This window comes from Pelophylax lessonae, assembly GCF_965119305.1.
Source record: "Pelophylax lessonae genome assembly, chromosome: 5".
NCBI lineage: Eukaryota > Metazoa > Chordata > Amphibia > Anura > Ranidae > Pelophylax > Pelophylax lessonae.
In genome coordinates, this window is record NC_138772.1 from 320,741,475 (window position 1) to 320,763,256 (window position 21,782).

The 21,782-nt window shown below is 38.6% G+C and overlaps 1 protein-coding gene across 1 annotated transcript in view; it reads right to left on the reverse strand.

Moving 5' to 3' along the window:
* Window positions 1-1,718: 1,718 nt before the first annotated feature.
* Window positions 1,719-21,782, reverse strand: part of IRF4 (interferon regulatory factor 4) — a 44,962-nt gene continuing 24,898 nt past the window's right edge. Inside the window, exons 3-9 of the mRNA XM_082258651.1 lie at window positions 20,155-20,341; window positions 19,040-19,134; window positions 16,907-17,045; window positions 9,329-9,436; window positions 4,023-4,376; window positions 3,306-3,418; window positions 1,719-2,216 (exon numbers count right to left, since the gene is read on the reverse strand). Of these exons, the coding sequence (XP_082114777.1) occupies window positions 2,073-2,216; window positions 3,306-3,418; window positions 4,023-4,376; window positions 9,329-9,436; window positions 16,907-17,045; window positions 19,040-19,134; window positions 20,155-20,341 (1,140 nt within the window). The 3' untranslated portion in view covers window positions 1,719-2,072. The remainder of the gene's footprint in view (window positions 2,217-3,305; window positions 3,419-4,022; window positions 4,377-9,328; window positions 9,437-16,906; window positions 17,046-19,039; window positions 19,135-20,154; window positions 20,342-21,782) is intronic.

Sequence of the window (21,782 nt, forward strand, 5' to 3'; positions counted from 1 at the left end):
CTATGCCCAAACCTTGTTAATGTAAACTGCAATACATTGTGAAAGTGAGGAAATTTCGAATATTAAAAGTTTTTTCAATGGTGTGACTACCCCCATAGCAGCTCATGGGGCCTAGACTGTTGGGGGGCCTGATTGGATGTTCTGCAGTGCCCCTGTACTGCAGCCAGTGCTGCATAGTGGCAGTGGGTGCCCTGTATTGCATTAGTGTGTGTTCCAGCGCCAGGCACTGCTCTATTAGGCATCAAAAGGAGACACTTTAGATTAATGCCTCCCTTTGTGCAGAATAGCAGTAGGTCTGCCATCAGTACAGGCACCCAATAGGGAGTAAAGTTTGTTTTTTCCTCTCCACGATCATGTGACCATATGCATGACAGCAGACAGGAAGAAGCTTCCCATCCCAGTGGATGCCCATACTAATAGCAGGTCTGAAATAACTGGGAGAAGGGAGAGAGAGTAGAATATTTGCTGTATGCAACACCCAATGATCCCCCCAATCCCCCAAGAGCCTCCAGCCAGCTGCAGATGCCCTGACCTCCCACAGTGCCCTCCAACTCCTATAGTGCACTCCAAATTTACACAGTGCACTCTAGCTCTCATAGCACACCCAAATCTCCCTCAGTACCCCCTGAGAACCCTGGCTGTCCTCCACTCCCATGTGACACCAAACCCCCCCACAGTGTCTCCCAACCTCCCAAGTAAGTGTTCGCACTAGTTACCAATGGTTAAGTTAGCTAACATGGCTGTGATTACACTGTCTACCAAAGCATAACAGGAGCCTTTGCACTGACCATCGGTCTATAACAGGTAACATGTTTCAATGGCCCCCAATGCACTAAAGGGATTCTTCAGTGCTAAGCCCTTTGTCATTTATAATGGCTGCCAATATAAGGAAAGCTGTTTATCAGCGACAAGAGGTGCAGTTATTCAGGGTGCAGTATATTACAATGACCACCAGTAAAAAGTAATGGGTGCCACAGAGATATGTTTCCAAGTAGCCCAATAAAAATTTTCCCCTGGGTCCTTGAGATTTATAGTTATGCTCCTGGATTTTATTTTGCATGGTTGGGCTTAAGCCAATGCTAAGTGGATGCAAGAAGTTTTGTCATTGAAACTACAATCTATATTTGCTGCAGTTAATTTGTCATTCTCATAACTAGATCCAGGAGTTGTTCTATCCAACTACCATGACTTGATGGTACATAAACATATAACAGGTATACGATTTTAGAAGTGCTTGTAGCACTGACCCATTGCTGATATTTAATTACCAACACATACATATATTAACACACTGTAACAAATATAATCTCTAAACTCAATCATATTATTGAGGTTACAAAATACAATGTTTTCCATTATAAACATTGCAGCTTATAAGCAATGACAAAGAAAGATGACAATAACAGCACATCCTAGGTGTAGTTTCAAATGTATAATTTATGGCTTAAATGGTTACATTAGTGAACTGCGTTCATCAGGTGGTAGCTGCATCTGATTTCATGAAAACCTGTATTGAGAGAAATACAGGAGCAGCCATTTCTGACCTCCAAAACTGCTAGTTGCCTACCTGTCTCTGGCATTAATACCTGAAATTTAGATCAGGAAAGTCAGAGTGAATGAAGTCAACGCTCCTAATCTGCATACTTGTTACAAGTCAGCAAGTCAGAATGTATTCAGCCACTGGATTATCATGACAGCCAGGGAACTAGCATTTTTAAAATTTCCCCCAAAAAAGGAAGTGTTTACAGTGTGGTCACAGCACCAAGAACACATAGGAACATATCCATCACTAAGACCATTTTTGGTTAGGTTATATGCTGATAGTTATTGTTCAGTTTACATCAATTTATAATTTCAGAAAAAAAAAGATATATATATATAAAATACTGATCTGCGATCTCAGGTACTCTAGATGACTCAGAATGTTTCTTCCCCATAAGGTATTAAATTAAAGCTTCCATATGTCTATTACGAATTACATCTGTCATAGCAGTTCAACAATGATAGCATTCACATGAGGCTTGTCAGTTTAGTTTAGGGCATGTGATACACACAGTGTTAAATATGGTCCTTCATTCCGGGAGAGGGACATGGCGAATTGACCGGTGATAGTCTTCAGAGCTGCTAATAAGATCTGAATACTCATATCCTCTCATGAAATGTCCTCCACTTTGTTCAGTAAAGCTAATTAGCTGTCTGGCAAATAATGGCTCAACCTAGAAAACAAAGTATAACACTATGGTCATAGAGTAAAACAAACGAAGCTTGCTATGAATATAGTTATATGCTCCACCATAATGTCCATATTGTTGTACATATATTGAAAATTGCCTAATAAAATAAAATAGATGGTTGTATAACAGCTAATACTGAACTCTTTTTTATTGTTTTAAAAAAATGGTACGCAAGGATGAAAGGAGAACCCTGCACGTGTGACAATCACAGGCACTTAATCATGTACTCTATGATAAAGTGACTATGTGGTGAAACATGTCAGAGTTCCCCATTCATCTCGTGTGTCCTCTTTTTGAGAAAAAAGAAAGAGGTCAGTGTAATCATAATTTTCTTGCATAGTTGGCTGTCAACAAGCGAGCTGGATGAGCATCTGATGACAGAGGGCAAGCTTGAGCTGACCTGGAGCAACACATTGGGTTTTATTTACTAAAGGCAAATAGACTGTTCACTTTGTGGGATGGGTGAGGTGTGATGGCGCTGCCCAGTTGTATACTAATAGTATGAAAAGAAGTTGGTCCAATAATCGCAATTTAAAGTGCTAGTGTGCTAGTTTGGATACTGGCATGCAGTCCACAATATAAAGCATGGATGTGAAATCATGTACTCTATGACTGTTCACTTTGAAAGGTAATATTCCCCCTGCTTAGTGAATAAGGCTGAAGCTTTTCTGACATCCATAATCAAATTGTAGGCAAGAAAAAAATATTTTTTTCCATTTTCTTTGAATGTGATTGGGTAATCTTTGCAAAGTGGAATTGCACCACATTCACCAAGCTCTGGGGAAAATTCATGTGGATAGTGAACAGCCTATTTACTTTAAGTAAATAATCCCATTATTTCCCATATTTCATTGCTGTTGCCAAATTGAGGAACTAATAATAGGTTCAGCGGCTAAATTAAAGTTGTGTCAATTCCATGATCAATGGCAAACTTTACACAAGCGCAGCATAAAAATAATAGTACCAAAAATACTAAAAACATGGTTTCTAGATAAATAGGTATATAAAATGTCAAAAAGGAAAACGTGACAAACAGCACTGAGAGGTAAAGAAAACCACAAGAGTACTCACATGAGCCGTAATTAATTTCCTTCCTCTTTGTGGGTCTGGAAATTCTTCTCCAAAACACAGAACAATTTGAAATCTTGGAACTGGACGACCATGGTGAGCAAACGCCTGCAGTTCTGATGAAAGTAAAAAGCATTAATATATAAAATGTGTGCCAATAATTTAAAACAGCATCAGTGATTTCTATACCTAAAGTGATTGCTTTATAGCTGCAGAATTTCCCTATTATTAGTATCATGGGGGCATTTGTTTGATCCATTCTAATTTTACAAGCTTTCAAAAGGGAGTAATGCCACTTTGGCATGCATTGAAATACAATCATTGGCTAAAGGAAAATACAAGGAGTACTCTGGGCCTGTTTGTTTTTCTCAGTGTTAATAAGGAGATCTGAAGCAAGACTCTAATACTCAATATTGTTTCTCACTAACATCTATTGGGGTAACAATTAGCCAAAAACCTCTCAACATGTGTCCACATAATGCTCTCCATTTTAAAAATGTTTGTGTTCCGAAATCCTTGCAATGCACGGACAAAATAAATAAAATCGTTTATGCTCGTTTATGACTAAAGTCAAAAGTTGCATTCAAACATATCAAATGTGCTACCTTCTTAATGTTGGAAGGTATGGCAATATATAGTGTGGTTTTGAATTATGCCATGTGACAAGCTAACTTTTACAAAATCTACATATTTCTACACATTTTAAAGATTTTAAAATACCTGTTATAAACTGTTGTGTATCAAAAAGTTTGCAGGGTAAGTCCCGTTCTAGCTTATTAGGGCGATCACTGTACATGGACAAAGGGCCCTCCCAGTATATTCTGCTCTGGCACAGTCTCTTGGCATACATTCCATCGTGAGCCATCCACAGAATGACACCGCGCTCCAAGTGACTCAAAAGCTTCTCAATGTTTTTCCGCAGGCCGTTGTCTTCAGGGTAAGGGAAAAGGACTTGATCCATGCGACTTGTTTCATAGCACTGTCCATGTGCAATTCTACAGCCTTCTGGGTTTGCTGTAATTCGCTCACCAACCAGGGTGTCACGGTAATATAAGCTGATATGAAGACGGCAGTCTAAGTAAGAAAATATACAGTACATTAACAGCTTGTGAGACACAGGCATTTTGCAGTATTCAATAGAGATGTAGCTGCTTAGTGGTTCCATTTGTTACTCATATTAATTTGGTACCATTGGGTATATTGGAAACATTGAGCTCTAGATTGTTGGGTGTACGCAGGCAGGGTTTGAATAAAAAAACTCTCAGATATCAAAGATTTTGTGAACATGTGATTCCTTACTCAAAGAGGCCTTCACTCATTGAATGTGGAAAACATAAGATAATTTGCCCGGAAACAAAGAAATAGTGTGTGTGTGTGTGTGTGTGTATGAGGGGAGGGGGGAGGGGGGGGGTTTCTGGGTAGATCTACTTATGTAGAATGGCTTTCTATGTATGAGAGATAAGACAAGAAGGAGCTGCTTACAGCCCTTTGAAATTTTAATACCTGGGAGGTTGAATAAGCCAAAAAGTTCCCATTTAGGGGTTAAAGGTAAATAGCTCACTAGATATGTGGTAACATATTGTACTACTGAATGCCAAAAAATATTTAATCTTGGGGCACATTGAAACACCATAAAACAAGTCCATGTTTAGATGCCCACATTTCAGGCAGCAGAAATAGGAGCTTAGCCCCATAAGGTAAGAGCCATGTGGAGACATGATGGAAAAACGAAAGCATCATTTTGAGGTACATTGTAGCTTTGATCATTCCCTAAGAAAAACGTAAGGATTTCAGAAGAACATTAACTTATAGTGGGGGGGGGGGATTTTTTATCCATTTGTAAAGCCAGCTGTTGGAGTGGTATGGTCCAGTGGCTAGCAAAAAAAAAAAAACTGTATCAAGTAGAGATTGCTTGGGTTAGGGTATCCTGGGAGTGTATCCAATTCATTTTCTAGTGTTTCAGAGAAAATGTTTTATGGAAAGATATTATGTGAGATTTTAGTTGTATTAAAATAAATTAGTTACTAGAAAGGCATGGGAACTTCTCTAGAGCTTTATTAGTAGGAAGTGGTTGCTGGTTGTCAACATCTACCAGGAATTTTATAGTGCTGGAGGGAGTTCAAAGGACTTCGGGAGATCTAAGTTGTTCCATACAGGAAGAAAAATAGATGCGTGGCTATTTAACAGACAACACGTGCAAATTGTATGCTATGTCAACCACGTGGAGTAAAAGAGGGGATTTGTTGACACCTTGATAGGCAGGAGATCTTTATGTATAGGGAGAACATATAACAAGTTATTATGAAGGGTCATGTTTTGATCAAGTTCGGTCCATGTACAGTGAGGTTCCATGAATCCAATCCCTTATGCATCTAGTTGGGGATGCCAAGTTATAGAGTTCTGGGTTGGGAAAGTTAAGGCCTCCATTACCTTGAGGTTGTTGTAAGGTATGTAAACCTATGGTTGCTCTCCTGCTGCCCCAGGTAAACTCTCAAAATATATTATAAACAGATCTAAGATTGAAATTTTTGAAGAATAGAGAGAGAATCTGTATGACAAAAAAAATTATTTAGGAAATGTGACCATTTTTTATTATTAATTCATATTTAATAATAATTAATTAATGTTGGCTTATTCTGCCCACATAGGAAATATTAAAGTTCATTCAGGTCATGAGGGATGCTTTTATAGAATATCGTGGTTTTAGGGTAATGATACCTCAAGGTAAGAGAATTATTTATTACAGTTACTTATATAGCACCGTCAATTTAAGTAGCGCTTTACATACATGTTATACATTCACATCAGTCACTGCTGTCAAGAAGCTTACAATCTAAGGTCCCTAACTCACATTCATCATACAAAAATGTGATGCGCCAGAAATATAAAATCAAAAAGTGATGACAATAAATCATATCCAGTTCATAAGGCACATAGCAATGTGTGTGCTTCCAATAAAATGATATAAAGAGTGTCCCGTGTTCAGATGAAGAAAATCCAGTGATGAAAACAACTTGTAATCACCAATATAGTGAATCCCTCCACCAGGTGAATCAGCCTCTCACCTTTCTGAAGGACCCAAACGGGCCAGCAATCACATGTATCATTGATCAGACTTCCAGGAAAGAGCCACACTATATTGCACCTCGAGGGATCCCGGGACATATAGAAAACAGATGAAGAAATCTAGTGCTCTCCGCTTACTAATGAGGGTATGCTTTATTAGAGAAAGGCAGATCAACTCACATTTGTCGGGCACTCAGCTGTGCCTGCTGTATAATCAATGTCAGCGATCTGTTACCAGAGAGAGACTCTGCGTCGGCCACGCACGCTCCGCCCCCCTATACGCGTTACGTCGAGCGTAATGCTCCTTTGACTTCCTCGGTAGGGGTGGCTAGTGCGTGCCAAGCCTCACTTTAAATACATCAACTCTCAGGTGGATTGGCCAGCAGATCTCAGTCCCTCCCCCCGCTCATAGCTCAGTACAGGACACTGGAACCTCCGAACCAGGCATGTTTACGGCGGTGTCACTGGCTCATATCGCTAATGGGGCAATTTTATTGTATGGGCATTGATCAGATTACTATTGCACATTTGCGGAGATCGCGTGGTGGCGCAGACATCTCTCTGGTTTACATTAAAAAACAGCTAAGACACATAATCACAAAATCTCATACCATAATTATCACATATTAAAAATACATCAATAAGCTAAAATCTGGAATAATAAATGTTGGCTATTAAAATTTATTAAAAAAAAAAAAAAAAAAAAAATTTTTTTTTTTTTTTTTTTTTTTTTTGTCTCAGATAAAAATATATAATGCATGATGGGGTGTTATTTATTACTAATGAAACAATTTAGATCGAAATCCTTATTTAAACCTCTGGGTGCCAACACCTTGGCCTCGTAGACCCAAAAGGATTCCCTTCTACTTAGCTGGCGAATATAGTTGCCTCCTCGCCAGCTAAGTAGAAGGGAATCCTTTTGGGTCTACGAGGCCAAGGTGTTGGCACCCAGAGGTTTAAATAAGGATTTCGATCTAAATTGTTTCATTAGTAATAAATAACACCCCATCATGCATTATATATTTTTATCTGAGACAAAAAAAAAAAAAAAAAAAAAATTTTTATTTTTTTTTTTTTTTTTTTTTTTTTTTTATAATATATTTTTAAAAAAAAAATTTTTTTTTTTTTTTATAAATTTTAATAGCCAACATTTATTATTCCAGATTTTAGCTTATTGATGTATTTTTAATATGTGATAATTATGGTATGAGATTTTGTGATTATGTGTCTTAGCTGTTTTTTAATGTAAACCAGAGAGATGTCTGCGCCACCACGCGATCTCCGCAAATGTGCAATAGTAATCTGATCAATGCCCATACAATAAAATTGCCCCATTAGCGATATGAGCCAGTGACACCGCCGTAAACATGCCTGGTTCGGAGGTTCCAGTGTCCTGTACTGAGCTATGAGCGGGGGGAGGGACTGAGATCTGCTGGCCAATCCACCTGAGAGTTGATGTATTTAAAGTGAGGCTTGGCACGCACTAGCCACCCCTACCGAGGAAGTCAAAGGAGCATTACGCTCGACGTAACGCGTATAGGGGGGCGGAGCGTGCGTGGCCGACGCAGAGTCTCTCTCTGGTAACAGATCGCTGACATTGATTATACAGCAGGCACAGCTGAGTGCCCGACAAATGTGAGTTGATCTGCCTTTCTCTAATAAAGCATACCCTCATTAGTAAGCGGAGAGCACTAGATTTCTTCATCTGTTTTCTATATGTCCCGGGATCCCTCGAGGTGCAATATAGTGTGGCTCTTTCCTGGAAGTCTGATCAATGATACATGTGATTGCTGGCCCGTTTGGGTCCTTCAGAAAGGTGAGAGGCTGATTCACCTGGTGGAGGGATTCACTATATTGGTGATTACAAGTTGTTTTCATCACTGGATTTTCTTCATCTGAACACGGGACACTCTTTATATCATTTTATTGGAAGCACACACATTGCTATGTGCCTTATGAACTGGATATGATTTATTGTCATCACTTTTTGATTTTATATTTCTGGCGCATCACATTTTTGTATGATTTATAGTTTATTGTGATTTGTGAAACACGATTGGTGCATGCTGCCGGACACCACTATTGATTTATAAGTTCACACACCTGATTTATGCACAGTGAATTGGTGTTGAGTTATTTTATCACATATAATAGGTTTGCGCTGATAGTTTTTTTGTAACTCACATTCATGCATACAAATACTAGGGCCAATTTAGACAGGAGCCAACTACCTACCAGCATGTCTTTTGAGTGTGGGTGGAAACCAGAGTACCTGTAGGAAACCCACGCCGGCACAGGGAGAACATTCAAACATGCAAACTTTAGCACCGTGGTTGGGATTTGAATCAGCAACCCTAATGCTGTAATGCTGCTAGGTGGAAGTGCTAACCACTTAGCCACTGTGCTTTTTCTACACCAAATAAAATGTTAAAGATTGCTCCAAGGAGACTTATGACAGTTGGTTAGGTAGAATGCCTTAGATGTATCAAAATTAATAGAATAGCCTGAGATTAGGCCAAATGATTTCATAAGAGACATGCTGGGCATGAAAGATTCTTGGTGAGCGATGTATGGGATCAGGTCATCTTGCAAGCAGCAGTTTTAAAAGTTTTGCACCCTATAGTTACATCTTGAAAGACAGATTGGAATTCTAAGAGGGGTAGGAGGGGAAAAGTGGGACATCCATGCCTGGCACATAAATGTAATTGTAATATTTCACTGAATTTCTGTTGTTTTTTACATAAAGATCTTTATTCTGGGGTGTTAGCTTTAGAATCAAGCCTTATTTGTTTTTACCATGTGGCTATATACTTCGTAAATTCATTCAACACTGGCTTTGGTTCACTTCCTTATAGATAAAAACAAAACCAAAAAAAAGTGTGTCTCTTTTTTCCCAGCTTTTTTGTCAAGGAAATAAAAATTATTAGAACAGATTATTACACCTAGATTGGGTTACTAACCTGATAACGCAAGAGCCTCTCCTGTCCGTATACTTGGTTCTATTGGAAGTCCTGGAGTTTGTGACTCTGTTGGCGGACATGCATAAAAAGATCCCGTAACTTGATAGCCTGTTTAAAAAAAAAAAAAGAATATTGACAATGTTCACCTAAAGTATTTCACTTTTATGTTTAACATTGTGCTAGTGCCTAAAAAACAGAAACCAATGCACATTGCATAGTGTTTAGACTAATGTGCCCATTATCATAATAGGAGTGTGCTGTGGTTTACATCAGAAAACTTAGTATATATTTCAATGTCTTGAGTTCCAACTATAACCCTTTAAACCTTTGCTGGCCAGAGGTTATTGAAGTTTAGATTCCCAGACCAAATTTAGCAATGTTATTATGCATCAGTTCGCTTGACAATAAATCTATGACTAATTTCTCTGTTTGACAGAGGGCCCGAGAATTAGGAAAAACCCAGTTGTGAATTCTTAGTTCTCTGTTGCAAATTAATTAATGTTCTTATAGAAAAGGGCATTGCATTTGGACTTCAGAAATCATATTGAAGTCACAAAGGTGATAATATTTTTAAAACCGTGTTAATGCATACATTTGTAAAGCCAAAACTTCTGCTACTTTTGGAATTATGGAATGTGTAAAAAAAAAAAAACCCAAAAAACAGTTTTATTGTCTAACGTTACCCGCTGATTTTCCTTAACTCCTGTAGACACAACCCCTTTCCACTCTATCAAAACAAATACATTTTGGATTTAGTTACACTCTAATAGTTCTAGTACTGGTATTTTAGATTCACATTGCTACTGCTTATTTTAGTTGTTAAATAGGGAACAGATACTCTTTTGATTTCTCACTTTAAATGCAAATGACCAGATTGATATTAAGTTGATTCACAGGCATGAATAATGCCAGATATGATTTCTTGTAAAGTTTTGCAGCACTTATAGATAAAATAGGATCTCACTTTATTTAACTGATTACATAGAAGGGCAAACACAGGAAATATCATTTTTTTGTAGAACTGGCCCATTGGGAATTTTGTCACAGGATGTCACACCAAATATACAGACTGCCATCACCCACTGAGGGCAAAAGGTTCAAACTGAAATGTGTCATGTTCATACTAATCTGTTTTCATGAGTCAGGTTAGGTCCACAGTAGAACAAGATACTGAAAAGGATAGGGCTATTGATAAATGAAAGGAAAAGCAATAAATAACATAAAAAGTAAGTGTAACCATTAAGGCTAGGTTGAGAAGGGACAAAAGGAACCTAAGAGCCTCCCAATCAAGTGTTGGAAGGAAATTAGTTTAGTATAAATGTTTATTACCTAAGCCCTGGGAACCATTTGGCATGAGAAGAGCTAGGCGTCCTCATTCCCCCATTGAACCCACATCCTCATACTTCAAACTTTCCTCAGTAGGCCAAAGCTTTTGTCATCTTAGTAGTAATAGTACCTAGAAAGTTTCATTAATTCAAGGACTTTCATGCAGTGGCATCCTCTCAATAGTTAAACGACCTATTACGGAATATATTCCACCCTTTTACTTATTTGTTTTTTTGGGCCGGGACAAGGACAGTTAAATACACAGATAATTATTCTTGGTCAATACATTTGGTAAATTTATAATCACATGAATTTAAGTTTAAAGGATAAACTATAGAACTCAAAGGAGGGCTTAGAAGGGTTATTCATTATTATCCACAAGGTTTAAACATTGTTTAAATAGAAAAACAGTTTCTTAAACTATTGATGCACCCCAAGCAGTGTTATAATTTGTCCCAATCCCTGTCCTTGTCAGTATACATACTGTATATACAGTATCTCACAAAAGTGAGTAAACCCTTCACATTTTTCTAAATATTTTATTATATCTTTGCATGTGACAACACTGAAGAAATTACACTTTGCTACAATGTAAAGTAGTGAGTGTACAGCTTGTAAAACAGTGTAAATTTGCTATCCCCTCAAATTAACTCAAACCACTTCCATTAATGTCTAAACCGCTGGCAACAAAAGTGAGTACACCCCTAAGTGAAAATGTCCAAATTGGGCCCAAAGTGTCAATATTTTGTGTGGCCACCATTATTTTCCAGCACTGCCTTAACCCTCTTGGGCATGGAGTTCAACAGAGCTTCACAGGTTGCCACTAGAGTCCTCTTCCACTCCTCCATGACGACATGGATCTGGTGGATGTTAGAGACCGTGCGCTCCTCCATCTTCCGTTTGAGGATGCCCCACAGATGCTCAATAGGGTTTAGGTCTGGAGACATGCTTGGCCATTTCATCACCTTTACCCTCAGCTTCTTAAGCAAAGCAGTGGTCATCTTAGAGATGTGTTTGGGGTCGTTATGTTGGAATACTGCCGTGCGGCCCAGTCTCAAAAGGAAGGGGATCATGCTCTGCTTTCAGTATGTCACGGTACATGTTGGCATTCATGGTTCCCTCAATGAACTGTAGCTCCCCAGTGCCAGAAGCATTCATGCAGTCCCAAACCATGGCACTCCCACCACCATGCTTGACTTTAGGCAAGACACACTTGTCTTTGTACTCCTCACCTAGTTGCCACCACACATGCTTGAGACCATCTGAACCAAATAGGTTTATCTTGGTCTCATCAGACCACAGGACATGGTTCCAGTAATCCATGTCCTTAGTCTGCTTCCCAGAGACAACCTCTGAATATGACGCTGAGCACATGCACTGTTCTGAGTGGAACCTGTCCTGTTAAACCGTTGTATGGTCTTGGCCACCACGCTGCAGCTCAGTTTTAGGGTCTTGGTAATCTTTTTATAGCGTAGGCCATCTTTATGACGAGCAACAATTCTTTTTTTCAGATCCTCAGAGAGTTCTTTGCCATGAGGTGCCATGAGGTGCCATGTTGAACTTCCAGTGACCAGTATGAAAGAGTGAGAGCGATAACACCAAATTTAACACACCTGCTCCCCATTCACACCTGAGACCTTGTAACACTAGCGAGTCACATCACACGGGGAGGGAAAATTGCTAATTGGGCCCGATTTGGACATTTTCAGGGGTGTACTCCCTTTTGTTGCCAGCGGTTTAGACAATAATGGCTGTGTGTTGGGTTATTTTGAGGGGACAGAAAATTTACACTGTTATACAAACTGTACACTCACTACTTCACATTGTAGCAAAGTGTAATTTCTTCACAGTTGTCACATCAAAAGATATAGTAAAATATTTACAAAAATGTGAGGGGTGTACTCACTTTTGTGAGATACTGTACATATATATATATATATATATATATATATATATATATATATATATATGAAATGAAAGGAATGCATATAGAAACTACTATTGTTATATGTACTATCCACATATGCTTATAAGAAAACATTTTTTTACAATGGTAGTTTTTTAATTTTACTGCAGGAAGAAGAGTGCTGGGCCCCATGTTTTATTAAACATTTAAAAAGTTTAAGTGACCAAGTTGGCATACTCAGCAATGACAAGCATATTGTGCACAGCAATGACCAGCAGAATACATTCTGCAGTAATAAATACATGAATAGTATACTATATACTAGAATGTTGTAAACTAATATATCTCTAGTATATACTTGTCTGTTTTCCTAATCATATCACCCTTCATTCTAGGACATAAATAATAATTGGATCAAATACCCTTTCAACGTTATTAATGATACAGTATTTCATCATCGTAATACCTAAAACTGTTCCTAAACCTAGGAGCCTGCATTCACTATATATGGTCTCCCACAGTACACAGAACATGGAAATGCAATAGTTTTAGTAAATATAAACTGCTAAATACCTTTTCTCATTTGCAGTATATAGCAGTCATATGGCTTTTATCAGTGTCTGGGTAAAGCTTGTAGGAGGAGTTTTTATTCTGCACTAACTGTCTTATCAGGATGCAGGACCCTGGCACTATCTGGACAGTGCTGATTGGCCCTGTGCTGATCACATGAACCTTACCAAGAAAAAAAAAATCTCTAGAAATGCACACCAAACTGAGCATATGCAATATGTCCCCTGGCTCTGTATTATCAGGAAATATATTGGGAACAGTGGAAGAAGCGGAGGATCAGAGAAGACAGGATCAAACAGCCTTTTTTATGCAATGCAGAGGATTAACCCCTTAGGTTCCACAGTGAGTATAACAAGCTTGCTTTATTGCATATACGGACTGATTTTACTGTTGTGGGTTTAGTAACACTTTAAAATGTATTTTTTTACTAATATACATATATATGTCTGACACATTTTAGTGTGAAATTTTACTAATAAAATTATTAAAAACCTTGTACATATATACAGTATTTAGACTTTTTGTTACGTTTTTTTTTTTTTTTTTTTTTTCCGTAACATTTTAACACTTGGCCTTTGGCAAAGAAAATGATAACTGTCCATCAACCACATCTACTGATTTCCAGGCAGTTAAGTTTCTATTTTATTCAGTTCAGTGATTTCTCTTACGAACTCCAGTGAAGTCATACAAAATGTCATCTTATTTTATCACAGATATTTTATCTAATTCCACTTTAGAGAACAAAAAAAACACTGCATTCTAAAATGTTATATTAAGGTCATTAAAGTGTATCTAAAGCCCGGGTCCTCAATAGGCGGACTCCGGGCCGCGTCCGGACCCAGGCGCGCTTAGCTCTGGACCGCGGCGGTCTGTCTGTGCTGAAGCTGCTGCCTATTCCTTTTCACCCAACCGCCGCCCTGCCCGTCGCCCAGCATTCACAGCGGAGGAGGAACTTATTCCTCCTCGCGCCTAAGCACCCCCGCCGCGCTGCATTCCGGGAGTTGTAGTCTGTGGACACTGAGCTGAGGGAAGCCGGGCTTCGGCGGCAGGTGGTGAAGAGACATCTGCTCGGTGGCTAGGTGCATGGGCGTCTGAGAGCTCATCTCCTTGCCAAGCAGAAAGACCGGGACCTACCACATCGAAGAGGGTCACTCCAAACTCACATCCTGACCATCCCTGCATCCCCGACCGACCACCGATCATGCCACCTTAGAGGAAGGGGGTTTCTTTTCTCTACACTACAGCAACTAGGAAGACAAGTAAGTGCGGGAATGCTTGAATGTAAAATAAATCTATAATTTTATCTATACAGAACTACAGAAATGTTTTTAAAAAGAATAATGTATTTCACCTGCATATCCACTGAAAATATACAGCAAAAAATAGTTTGTACTACTGTAAACCATAAAAATGAAGTCTCACTGCATTTTTAAAGAATTATTTTCATATAATATAATGAAAATAATTCTTTAAAAATGCAGTGAGACTTCATTTTTATGGTTTACAGTAGTACAAACTATTTTTTGCTGTATATTTTCAGTGGATATGCAGGTGAAATACATTATTCTTTTCAAAAACATTTCTGTAGTTCTGTATAGTTAAAATTATAGATTTATTTTACATGCACATATATATTTGTTTTCCATCATTGCCGCCACAATGGCTGAAATTATAAATCAGGCTGACGGGAAGAATAGCTAAAAGACACAAAATTTTGTTTGCAGTCTCTCTCTATCTATGGATCAAACATCATATTTCACATATTGGTTGTGTATTTGTTAGGTCATTTTTTTGTGTATAGTTCAAAAGTTTTGGGGGAATGCCTTTTGTTGTTGGCGTTCTGTATTTGGAATTTGACGGTCAGTTTTCCGGACCTCGGACTGAATGGAAAATTGGTAAGTGGACCTTTCAAGTTTACATTTGAGTACCCCTGATCTAAAGTGTTCTGGATAGAGTAAGAAAGTATTAGAGCTCCTTTTCATGATTTTTTTTTTTTTTTTTTTTTGCTGTCTGAGCCTGTACTGAGGATATTCTCCCTCACTACTTGTCTTTGTGACCATTGTTACCAAGACTGAAAGTGAGGAAAAATCCAGTTGTCACTGGAACAGGAATGGAGGGGAAGTCGTCTAATGGGATTGACCTTAGGTATCCATCAGTTAATACTGGTTCATTTAGTTATTAAGGTTTGTCATACTATTGTAGCTTGTACCATATTATAGAAGACCTTATGGTGTAACTAATGATGACAAAGTGAACCCCTCACAGAAAAGTGGACACTACATGACGGAAGATGGTTCCTCTAAGTTCCATGTCCTTCTCTTTCAGAAACCATTTTAATCTGCCATATTTGCTACAAATGTCTTTTTTTTTAAAGCAGTTTTTTCCAGATGCCTGGATACACCCCACTGTCTACATGACAGCACTGGCTAGAGGTCACACTGACCATTAGCTTTGTCACTTGGAGAAGGTGGCGGGAGAACATTTTTTGCTTTACCCATACACCAGAATTTGGGGATTTTTGGCAAGCTTCACTGGCACTGTTAAGGCATCCATATACAGCTTGAGGAGTCAGTTAATAGCCCATTCACGCTAACAGTTTAGACATAAGATTCTCCACTGGTGGTTAATGAATTCAGGCAAAACGTGGCACTTGCGGCTCCCTGACTATTGTACAGTGGCATTGCAGAACAGAACTTGTTTCTACAATAAAGGATAACCATTGTTGTATACCATTCCAAGTGCCGACTTGTGATTCATGTTACCTAAAGCCTCGTACACACGCACTGATTGTTGGCCGACCGATCGGCCGTCTTTTGTCCAGTGTTGTTGTGTTGGTTGAAATGTGCTCTAGACTGCACACTAATTTTATCGGCCAACATAAACCAACTTCAGAAGTGATGTCATGTGATGGTTAACTTTCCGTGTGTTTTCTCTGAGCATGCCCAGTCTAGCTCATCTGATTTTTGTCTGCCGAAATCTGTACTGACTGACGAACAATCGGCCGTTCTGTTGACGACCAACAAAAATTTTATAGCATGCACACCAGATTTTGTTCGGCTGAAAAGTCGCAGTCGGTTGTCGGAAGCATCATACTAACAAGCCGACAATCGGCCGATCGGACGTTGGCCGAAAGTTCACGGCCAACAATCGGTGCGTGTGTACGAGGCTTAAGCCTTCGGCAGCCTGTAGGTCTAAGCACCAGGCAGAGCTGAGATGTGAGAAGGTGGAAGCACTAAATTAAAGACAATTTTTTTAGAGGTTTGTATTGTCTTTCAAAAACAGCAGAGAAAAAAAACCTGTACCCACAGCAGGAAAGTAATGACTGACTATTGGCTGAAAACATGTAAAGTAGCCAGATAAGGTTTTCATGTAGGTGTTATTTCAACATAGTAAATTAGAATTAATAATAAAGTATGTTCTACAAGACTTTAAAGCAAACCTACTGAAGTCAATATATTAAGGGAACAGGCTTTTGGATATGATTCCAAAGTACTGATCTTTATTAGGACCTAAGCTACTAAGGGTGTTTCTGGACCAGGTATTATAGTGGTTTGCATTTTTTGTAAATCTATAAGAAAGATGCTTTACTTATTTTTATGGTGCAGCAACCCAAACAAAATCTTGCAGGTTACTTATATTTACAAAGAACAAAAACTGAACTCAACTAAAGAAAACAGTAATGTCAAGTGAACTGTAACTAATAGGCTGTTTTGCTTCAGTTACCTTTCTCAGATCAACACAAGCAAAGAAGAAAGAAGTTAAAGCAAGGTACATACTGTTATCACAGGAAGTGTTTTGCCATAGGTGACTGCGTGCAAAAGGGACACTTGCACATTGGTAAGGAAGATCAGGATGTGGTTGTTCTGGTGCATAGTCCCTCCAGCTCCGTTCGTGAGACATCATAAAGTGTGGCACCTGTCAAAGAGGAAGATGCAGCTTCTATTATTCTGTGCTGAGATCACATGAGGAAAAAAAAGCTGTTTATTATGACTGCTATAAATAACAGTGTATACATACAGGTGTATATATATATATATATATATATATATATATATATATATGTTTATAATGTGCTCTCTGGGCAATGCATGCAGTGGGGGTGATTTAATAAAACTGGACAGTGCAAAATCTGGTGCAGCTTTTCTCAGAAATCAATCACCTTCCAAGTTTTTTTTTTGTTTTTTTTCAAAGCTTAATTAAACAAGCTGATGTCAGAAGCTGATTGGCTACCATGCACAGCTGCACCATATTTTGCACTCTCCAGTTTTAGCAAGTCAACCCCACAATGTCACCATGCTGTCCATTCTCCCTTGCCTTTATGCATCAGGACCCAAACAACCAAACAATAGCAGAGCTTTGAGTGGGCGATCCTTTCCTTCAGTAGAAATCATATGGCCAAAGGCCTAGGATTGTGTTCATGTGAGCAGCACTGGAGGAAATCAGAAGCAGCAGATTTCCAGGAGAGGTATTTCACAGAGTAGGTATTATCTGCATCTGAGCTGGTAGTTTTGGGGTACAGGACTTGCTTGGTTTCCAATTTAGGTGCTCCTTTTACAGGATAAGGTGGCCATCCTACACAAGGGGGCTAGGTTAGCGTTAGGTGTTTACCTTAGGAGATTAAATTAGGGTATTGTTGGGGACAGGGATTACGGGATTTACTTTTACTGCCCATTCATACCAGTGCAATGTTATGTTCATTGGTGCGATGATGTTGCTTTGATTCCTAATTGCACCCAAGTGCACCTTCCTAAGGCATCTGCATTGCAGTGCACCAGAACATGCGGAACGCCACAGCCACGTGTTGCAGTACGATGCACCAAAGACAATGGTGCATGCATGATTTTTAGTCTTTCCTGGTGCATTAAATGAATGGGTTTCCTAAACGCAATGCATGTTAATGTGTGTGAACAGGCCCTTAGAGTCATAGTTAGGGTTACGTTTTAGGAGGCTGGTTTAGTGTTGTGGAAAGGCTAAATTTTAAGGCCTCAATTTATTGCAAGTGTTAAGGCTTGAGGTTCAGAAGCTTTGTTTTCAAGTAGTTGAAATTGAAATATTAGGGGCTACTTTTTATTTTAATATATCTTTAACTGCTGGCTTTTGATTTGCTCTCGCTACTGGGAGCCTGACGAATAAAAACTACCAGAACCTGATTCCCAGCAAAATAATAAATTATAATAAGTATTTCATTCATTTTAGTAGAAAATCTTACTATCTTAGCCATCGATCAATGGAGCAAGTGTGTAGTTTGCTAACTCAAATTATTAAAGAGGCAAGCTTTCGGAACCCTTTAGGTCCTCTTCATTTGGCTTTATACATAGGTATTACTACAAACTTGCTGTATTTCATCCCTTCTATTACTTTCTTTTTATCTGTTCCATTTAAAGTGTTAACTGACTTTTAAAGTGACATTTAATGACATCCTCAGAATGATGCCTTTAAGGCATTTCTAAACAAGGAAGCAATAAAAACCATAGGCCAGAGACATAAGAGTCATTAGTCCAGTGTATCAGACACCAAGCGTTGGACAGTACAATCACTTTAATCCTACTGGTTTCATAAATGAAGTATCAGTGGACATGACTCTTGAAAAATAGGATTGTTTTAGGTTGGTAGTCATGTGTTCAATTCAAGAGACTTTTCACTTATCAGAAATGCTTGCTTAAATGTATCTATTACACAACCCCAATATTACTGTACAATCAGAGTTTTGCACATACTTCATTAATTGTCATAGGCTGTATAGGTCCTACATGGCAGGCAATATGACCTACATTTTTATATAGCTCTCCTGCCGGTTTAAAACATTGCAACATTCTATACTTCTTAACAAAGCTTTATATCATCTTAACTGTTAACATGTATTATAAATCATGAACTGTATTATTTATTTTTTATTATCATGCAGATACCTGAGAATGAGGCTGAAGAGATGTGTAAGCTTGCGGTACAGCAAATGCGTGATTTACAACTAACTGAGTGTCTTCTGAGCCAAGCTGCTTTAGTCCTGTATTTAAAAAGTAAAAGGTATATGTAATACACTAGAGAATAACATATCACCTTTCAGTATTACCTACAATATTTTAAAGATCTAGAGTTTGAAAATCTATAACAACATTTGTTAATACACACTCCCAGCATCAGTGTCCTCTTGATGTTATTGGTTATCCCTGAACAGTTATTGTTAAATTATTAACAGACCACAAATCTGTATAAATGAACAGCAAAAGACTATGCAGGAAGATGTGAGATGATATAGTGACTTTTTTCTGTAAGTAGAATTGTGATCCAGGGCCAGGCGTAAAAGGTAAATATTCATATAGTTCTCATTTTCGACACTTTATGGGTTGATTTACTAAAACTGGAGCACTCAGAATCTAGTGCGGGTGTGCATTGTAGCCAATCAGCTTCCAACTCCAACTGGTTTATTTAAGCGTTGACCAAAAACTGAAAACCTGAAAGCTGATTGGTTTCTATGCAGGGCTGCACAGGATTTTGCACTCTCCAGTTTTAATAAATCAACCCTTTTACTGTCTGTTGCTATTGTTGCAACAATTTTATAAATACGTACTGCCATATTGGTGATAAGAAATAAGAGATATTTAAGACCTCTTCCATGTTCATCTGCAACAGTTTCACATGCGCTTTTCCGAAATGTACAAAAATCTGTCACACTACCCCAAGACTTCCAATCAGTATACTCTTTATGACTTTCTCAGATTGTTGCTTATAGTTGAGTGCAAAGAGTTAGAGTCTGTTTTAGCTACTGCACAAAGGGTTTGCAGCAGTTGTCCTATTTTTCAACTTTAGTTCTTTACCAAGAATAGATATTGGTATCTTTAGTTCACAATAATGTTTTTGAAGTTATTTCTGCTTTTTGAAAACAAGAACATACCATTGATACTGTCTAATTAATAGCATGGTTTATATTTAGGTTTATCTGTTGATGAGCCAACACCTTTCCTATTTTATCAGTTTCTCATAGCTAAATATCAATAAGGAACATGTAGGGAGAAGAATGTCTTACCTTTTTTTGAGCCTTCGGGGATAATTTTGTACACCTTATATGGATCTGATATATCCAATTGACTTCTTTCCACTAATTCTTCAAAGTCATTACTCTTATTTAAAGCACAGCGTAGCCTTGTCTTCCATGTAGGAGGATCTGGTTTGTCAAGACCTTCCCGGTATTTACCTTTAAAAAGTGCCCAGGCCTGTAAAGTGTGATAAATACATACTGCAATCAAAAAGAAGTCTTGCAATACCAAGATCTCAACACAATATTCAGTCACTCATTACAAAACAATCTCTATATAATATAACAATTTGCCACCATTGCCCCCTCCATGGACACAGTGTAGCTAAATACTGTAATGTGAAGGATTTTCTCAGCAGCTTCACCTACACTTCATTCATGTTGGTAAGAGGTGTTAAAGTGGCCAATTTAAGTGAGTTTGTGGCAACATGACATCTCTGATAAAATTGCACTATTTTGGCAATTTTTTTTGTTAATATATTAGTATGTGTATGTACTGTATAAATGTGAGTTAGGGACCTTAGATTGTAAGCTCCTTGAGGGCAGGGACTGATGTGAATGTACAATATACACTCACTGGCTACTTTATTAGGTACACCTGTTCAATTGCTTGGTAACACAAATTGCTATCAGCCAATCAATCACATGGCAATAACTCAATAAATTTAGGCATCTAGATGTGGTGAAGATGGCTGACTGAAGTTCAAACCGAGCATCAGAATGAGGAAGAAATGGGATTCAAGTGACATTGAACTTGGCATGGTTGTTGGTGCCAGACGGGTATTTCAAAAGCTGCTGATCTACTGGGATTTTCACACACAACCATCTCTAGGGTTTACAGAGAATGGTCCGAAAAACAGAAAATATCCAGTGAATGGCAGTTGTGTGGACGAAAATGCCTTGTTGGTGTCAGAGGTCAGAGGAGAATGGACAGACTGGTTCGATATGATAGAAAGGCAACAGTAACTCAAATAACCACTCGTTACAACCAAGGTATGCAGGATACCATCTCTGAATTCACAACACATTGAACTTTGAAGCAGATGGGCTACAGCAGCAAAAGACCACACCAGGTGCCACTCATGTTAGCTAAAAACAGGAAACTGAGGCTACAATCCGCACAGGCTCATCAAAATTGGACAATAGAAGATTGAAAAAACATTGCCTGGTCTGATGAGTCTCAATTTCAGCTGCGATAATCAGATAGTAGGGTCAAAATTTAGCGTAAATAACATGAAAGCATGGATCCACCCTGCCTTGTATCAATAGTTAAGGCTGGTGGTGGTGTAATGGTATGGGAAATATTTTCTTGGCACACTTTGATCCCCTTAGTGCCAACTGAGCATCGTGTAAATGCCACGGCCCACCTGACTATTGTTGCCGATCATGTCCATCCCTTTATGACTACAGTCTACCCATCTTCTGTTGGATACTTCCAGCACGATAATGCACCATGTCACACAGCTCAAATCATCTCAAACTAGTTTCTTGAACATGACAATGAGGTCACTGTACTCCAATGGCCTCCACAGTCACCAGATCTCAATCCAATAGAGCACCTTTGGGATGTGGTGAAATTGGAGAGTCACATCATGGATGTGCAGTCGACAACTCTAAAG